Below are 6,320 nucleotides of genomic sequence, written 5' to 3' on the forward strand. Positions count from 1 at the left end.
ATCACTATCACAGTTACGAGTTTGGTTTTTTCGAAAGAGAAGAATTACTTCAAATGCCAGAGCTCCCGTAGAGTCTTCGTTTCTGTTCCTCGCAGAGATTTTACTGTGGGTGTTACGACACTGCAGTGCTTGGGTCTCTGTCAGTTAGAAAATTCCTCCTTGTCTACCTGTCTCTGCAGACCAGAGGAGTTATTTAGGTCTCGGACTTGATGAAGTTACTGTGTTTAATGAGTCACCAGCTCTAGGTGTCTGCGTGCACGCTTTCGCCTGTGGCACTTGAGAGGGAAATTGAATTGCCTTTGCCCACTATAGAACTGCGTCAAATTAGCTCTCTTCTGTCAGAAGTTAAGAGGGCACATGTCATCTGTTGCCACCATTCAGCTGAAACGCAGTAACTCAATCACAGTAACTTGATTGTGAGCCTGGACTCAGCTATAGCTGCTTTTTGGGGTTTTTTTGAAGGCAGAATTTATGAAAGAGACTCCTGAGACTTACTTTCATCTGCTCCAATGTGCCTTTACTGTATCCTTTAGCCTAATCAGAGAGTGCCCTGCTACCACATCTTATGATCACGTGCATAAAGCCTCTTTCTGAGCAAGACAAATAAAGATATAAAGAGCATTTGACAGTCTTGCCTGTTTCTGTGGCCCCAGAACTATCTGTCAATCACCGCCTTAAATGAAGGCAGGGTAGAGGCAACTGGTTTGCATGTGGCAGGAGAGGGAGGGTGAGGATAAACACCTTTGCATTCAGGCTGATGGATCTGCCTGCCAGCACACAGCCTCAGGCAGCTGGACTGGGTCCAATTACACAGCTCCCCAGTGATTTTTCCTTCGGTGGTACTAATGACAGTCCCTGGTGTGTAGTACTGCTCCTGTATGCTGCCATTATAATAATGATACCTCCTTACCAAAATCTCATGTAATTAACACACATACTAAATGAGGTTTGGTGGCTTTGCTTTTAATTAGAAGCAGAGACCTCTGGTTTTGCGTAATGCGGATGTCTCGGCTTGGGAATACAGCTGCTATTATTCACGCTGTATTTGTCTTTTTTCTCATACTTAAAAAAAAACCCCATCCAGTCAGGATGAAGGGAATCTGTCGCTGGTGGTGTGCAGGCACAGGAGAACATGCACTCCCAGCCCTCAGGAGCCTAACACATAGTTAAAGAACAAAATTTTTCTGTTGCTCTAACTGGTCACAGTCCCCTTGGTTTAACCCAATTTCATTTTTATACTTCCAGAAAAATTGAACTTAATACAGGCACCTCAAGTAAATAGCAAACAGAAGGAAAGAATGTAAAGGCAGGAATAATGATCATGAGATGATGTGACTTGATGGCCTCCAGAACACAGGCTGAAGTGCTGGTCTTGATAATGTTTCTTTTTTTTATTTTTCCTAGTTCTTTTATTTGCATATAACCCTCATTTAAATTGGTGCATAGTTCATCTTTATAGTTTATTTTTAACTCCTGTCTCTCTCAGTTATATTTACATGTATATTTATTCTAACTTGCAATAGATTGTTTTCAAGTGAATGAGCATTGTCTGTAAGGTGTACTGTCTGAAACAACAGCCCAAGTGATTGATAACGCTTAGAAAGAGGAAAATAGAAAGGAGAGAGGCAGCCTGAGGCCAGCTGGCATTTTGCCTTCTCTGCCACATGTGCTGGTACCAGCTTAGATGAGACTATTTTCCTTTTCTAAGTGGAGATTTACATCCCACACTTATGGCCGGCATATGTAAAGGGAAGTGCAGGACCCGCAGATGGGTTGTCCTCTCCTGTCGTCGCATTGTTGTGATCTCTCCAAGCGAGCAGATGTGGAGCTGCTCTCTGGGCTGAGCCCCACGCGGTGTGTGATGGAGACACAGCTGTTCTGCACCTTTCCAGCCGATGATCCTAACGGTTCCCGCAGGCCTGTGGGCAGCCAGCAACAGGAAAAACCAGGGAAACCGCTCTCGAGAGGACACTTGTTTGCAGACATTTCTACAAATAAACTTCCCTGGAGCTAAGTTATAAAAGGAAACCGGAGAGGTTCCCTTCTCCTGCAGCTGGGGCAGTCCCTTTACTGCTGGTGTAAATAAATAGCTATCGGTTTAGCCAATGCAAGCGTCGGCTTTCTTGGATCTGTCTTCTAGAGCGTGTAGGGTTGTTGTGGTTTTGTTTTGTTTTAAGGCAGTTGGGTTTGTTTTCTTTGTGATGCTCTGTTTTGTTATCAACGCTGTAGCTAGACAGGACATTGTGTAATTGTGTGTTGCTCTGTGGTTTGATAGCAGCCTGCACAGACTGTGCCATATCCCTCCCTCTGTTCCCCATCATGCGATAGGCATTTCAGACTGAATTCATAAAGATACTCTCTGATTTTGAGGACACCAAATTCAGAAAGACAAATCTGAGACTACTAGAACCTGGCTTTCAAGGGCACTGAATATAAGTGGCTCCTTTAGCAGCTCTGCCACCCAGCTTTACAAGATTTTGTCAGAATGAGAGTTAATGTTTTTGCAGCACTCCTTCAAGTGGTGTAGAACCACCTGGTGATAGGACACATCACCCATCTGCCTGCCATGTCTCCTTGTTAACCACCAGTGATGTTGACCAGCATGTGGATTCCCTTTTTTTAGTTCCTCAGAGGACACAGGGTTATTTTCCAGGTAGCCCTTCCAGCTACCAGGAAACTGGGGGCCTTCTGTGTGTCCTGGGGTAGAAATCCTCTGTGCTGCCACGCTCCCCACAACCAGGTGTTTCTGCAGAAATCATGGGCTGTGCAGCATCTCTTCTTTCAGGAGTTTTGAGCCATCCTGGCAGGCACAACAAGGGGCACGAGCCCAGGTACCCATCCAGTGTACACCAGGCCTTCTCTGGTTTCTGGAAGACTTGAAGGAAGAGGCTCTGTCTTGCTCCTCTCAGTAGCACCAGTGCAGCAGGAGGTTTTGTTTTCAGCAGGTGGCATCGCTCTCTGGCCACCAACAATCCCCAAGGACAGTAGCCCCCTTGCAGACCTACCCTAAATGGGCCATAACAAACCACTCAGTAATGCATTAGTCTTTTCTCCAATCACGTTGTTGTGGCTTTTCACATTTTCCTAGCCCAAAAAGACCTTCCCCAGAAACCTCTGGAAAGGTCAGGCTTGTAAAGACCTCTGAAACCTCTGGAAAGGTCAGGCTTGTAAAGAAACCTGAGAAACACAGGTTTTTCAAGCTTGCACAGAACCTGTTCACACCAAAAGTGCCTCTTGATTTATCGTAGCTTTTAAGACATAGATCAGGATGCCATTATACAAATGTAGGGTGAAAGACGGTTCCTGCACTGTGTAGCTGAAAAATGTCAGTCTGCTGCCCTGAGAGATTAATTTTCTTAAATGAGAGATGATTTTTTTTCCAAAGCAATAATCCAGACTCCAGAAAATATGAAAGCATTGTGCACATTTACTAAAGACTGCTGCTTTACCCAGCGTGTGTGAAAAATGCCCTCCTTTTTGGCTGCCCCGAGCATGAATGAAGGAGAAGTATTGCTCTGCGTGTGCTGGTGGGTCCCGGGCAGGTGAGAGCACTTGTGTTGGAAAGGAGGGGTCCTGCCAGGGTGGTAATCTCCTGTTTGTTCCCCCCAGTGCTACAACTGTGAAGAGGAGGCCATGTACCACTGCTGCTGGAACACTTCCTACTGCTCCATCAAGTGTCAGCAGGAGCACTGGCATGCTGAACACAAACGTACCTGCCGCAGGAAAAGATGAAAGAGTTACTCCTCCCCTGGAAAACCACCCCGATGATTGCTATTCTCAGACACAGCGGTTTTTGTTTCCAAGAAGCCAAAATTGTTTAGAATTTGCTTCCCATTTTGCACCAGCCTTTAAACACTTTTCGTAAAAGAAATTTTGCACAGTGAGTTCAATCTTCTGTTGAGTGCTCCTCCAAAATTTTGTCGGCGAAATGAATTTAACATCTGTGGGAGCATGTTACTTTAAATAATTTTAAACTAGAGGATTTGTTGCATTTTCAGCAAATTTTAAAACATTTTTAGGTTTTACAGAGATTTTAATCTTTAAAAACAGCAGATCTAAAAATAAAAAATCATGCAAGTTTAACAAAAGGAACATTTAAAAACTAGATCTGAATGTAAGAAGTATAGAACTGTTTCAGAAAAACGAAGCATACTACCTTGATGTAACATTTATTTCTTAACCTTGTTGAGCTGGTTTTGTTCAGCTTAATTTTACTGTTTAAAGGCATTATCTATTGGTTATACCAGTGGGTACATGATTGAATTTAGGGAACAGGGTTGACACAGCAGGTGCTAGTCCTGCGTATTTTTTCTTAAATATTTCCCAACTGTGTTTTATTTTCATTATTTCTTTTCAATATATAACTTTTATAACAAAATATTAGCTTTGATCTTGTAGTTTAAAATCACAGGGAACTGGGGTAATCTTTTACTGAGCTGGATCTTAGAGAAAAATGAATATTTAAATTTTGAAGTTTGCACATTTCATCTTTGTCCTAACATGAGTGCTTGTAACAAGAATAAGAAAAGCCAAAAAACAACAAAAAAACCAACTACCTTTATTCATACACGGAATTATGAGGCATACAAATTTCTTTATTGCGCCCCCCCCTTCGGCCTCCCCAATCCAATGTCATTCGACTGCCTATGATCTGGTGTCACCTGGTCCATTGTAACTTGATAATAAAAGGAGAAAAAGCACTTAAATTTCACAGAAGCCGTTATGTTTGTAGTAATGGGTCATTGCCTAATAATGAGCTCCATCACTGTACTCAGAATGAAGAATAATGCATGTTAATTTTCTTGTATTAAAGATGCCGTGATTTGTAAAAAGTCTGTATTTTGCGGAATGTCTGGATTAAGAAGCATTACCAATAGGAATGGATCGATAGTTGAAAAAATGATTTTCTTTTTGTTTGTTTTATATATAGATATATGAATTGCATCCATGTTCAGAGACAATTTTTTAAATAGATGTAAAGCTTACTTAAATAGCTTTTCTTTTAAAGTGTCTCCGCATTTTAGTTTCTTTCAAAGATTGGTCTTAGACTGAGTCATACGCCCATTAATCATCCAGCTATTTTTTGAGAAGTTAGAGGAATAATTTGTAAATATTTATTTAGATCTTTGATATTTATTGAAAGCAATTACATGATGGAACGATGGAAGCTGAGGAATCAGGAGGAAAGCCTTTAAAAAAGTTTTCTCTAGGATTTGTCAGGGTCATTGTAAAGATGAAAATATAACTAACACTTCTGTGAACTACCACTGAAATCCTGATCTTTTTTACTTACAGTGGTGATATAAGTTAATTGACTAGATATTGCCAAATAATGCCCAATACGTTGCAGAAATTAAGTGGTAAGTTGATTGGAAAAAATAGTAAGTAGATGGTAACTTGTATTACCACAGCTACGTTATTGCCTGATAAATGTGTAATAAACTTTTGTCGCCTCTGTGTTGTGACTGTAAAACACTTCACAACTAAAAATCAATCTTGTTCGATTACTTTACAAGTTCCAAAACTTCGATCCACCCCTATGAAAGCAAGTTATTGTGGAAATATTTTTGGTGTAAAATCATTCCAGAATATGTAATATTTAACTGATAGCTGCATGAAAGTAAGATTCGTGTTACTTTGGCTTTTTTGTCTCTGTTGACACGGTTGCACATTTCCAAGTTACTACAGCGTGAAAACTGTGTGTTTTAAAGAAAAAAAAACAAAACAAAAAAAAAAGATTGTGGCCTGGTTTTGTATAAGTTTTAGGTAAAATTACAATTGATTGTTTTAGGAATCATGATTTAAAATTAATTTTTCTGCAAATCATAAAGCTATATTAAAGTGTTGAGCTTAGCCACTATGCACATTGTAATTATTCATTGTGGCTGTCCAGTTTATGATGCATTCTGGCATTTTGTAAGCTGCTCTGACTAGCAATATATAGAGTCATTTAATGTGTTAACATTGGTTAATAAATGTATTTAAAAAAAAAAACAAACCCTCACTGAAAGTGTCTGTGTTGATCTTGGCCCTTTGTCCTCACGTCCTTGGGTGGCCATGCGTCAGGCTGCCATTCTTACGTCGCCTGGTTTGTATTTTATTAATAAAATCACTTTCCCTGGAGGGACTGAGGGGACTCTGTGACCCCAGCTCCAGCCCGGTTGGCAGCAGTGTTCCTCTTTGGCACACGGACCCCCTGAGAGATTCACTCTCCCCTCCTTGTTTTTTGAAGTCGGGACTCGCTGCCAGCGAGGTGCCCAGGGCAGCCAGGGGCCCGGCTGCTGCAGCTGCACCAGCCACCCTCGAGAGAGGGACATCTG

At 41.4% G+C, this 6,320-nt stretch overlaps 1 protein-coding gene across 3 annotated transcripts in view; it reads left to right on the forward strand.

Annotated features, from left to right (window-relative positions):
- ZMYND11 (zinc finger, MYND-type containing 11) overlaps positions 1-6,004 on the forward strand; it is a 105,740-nt gene extending 99,736 nt beyond the window's left edge. For all 3 annotated transcript variants that reach the window (XM_014945000.1, XM_014945001.1, XM_014945003.1), the window contains one exon: positions 3,610-6,004. In XM_014945000.1, coding sequence (XP_014800486.1) covers positions 3,610-3,732 — 123 coding nt within the window. In that variant the 3' untranslated portion in view covers positions 3,733-6,004. The remainder of the gene's footprint in view (positions 1-3,609) is intronic.
- The last annotated feature ends 316 nt before the right edge of the window (positions 6,005-6,320 follow it).

Source organism: Calidris pugnax, unplaced genomic scaffold (genome assembly GCF_001431845.1).
Source record: "Calidris pugnax isolate Ruff unplaced genomic scaffold, ASM143184v1 scaffold54, whole genome shotgun sequence".
Classification (NCBI taxonomy): Eukaryota; Metazoa; Chordata; class Aves; order Charadriiformes; family Scolopacidae; genus Calidris; species Calidris pugnax.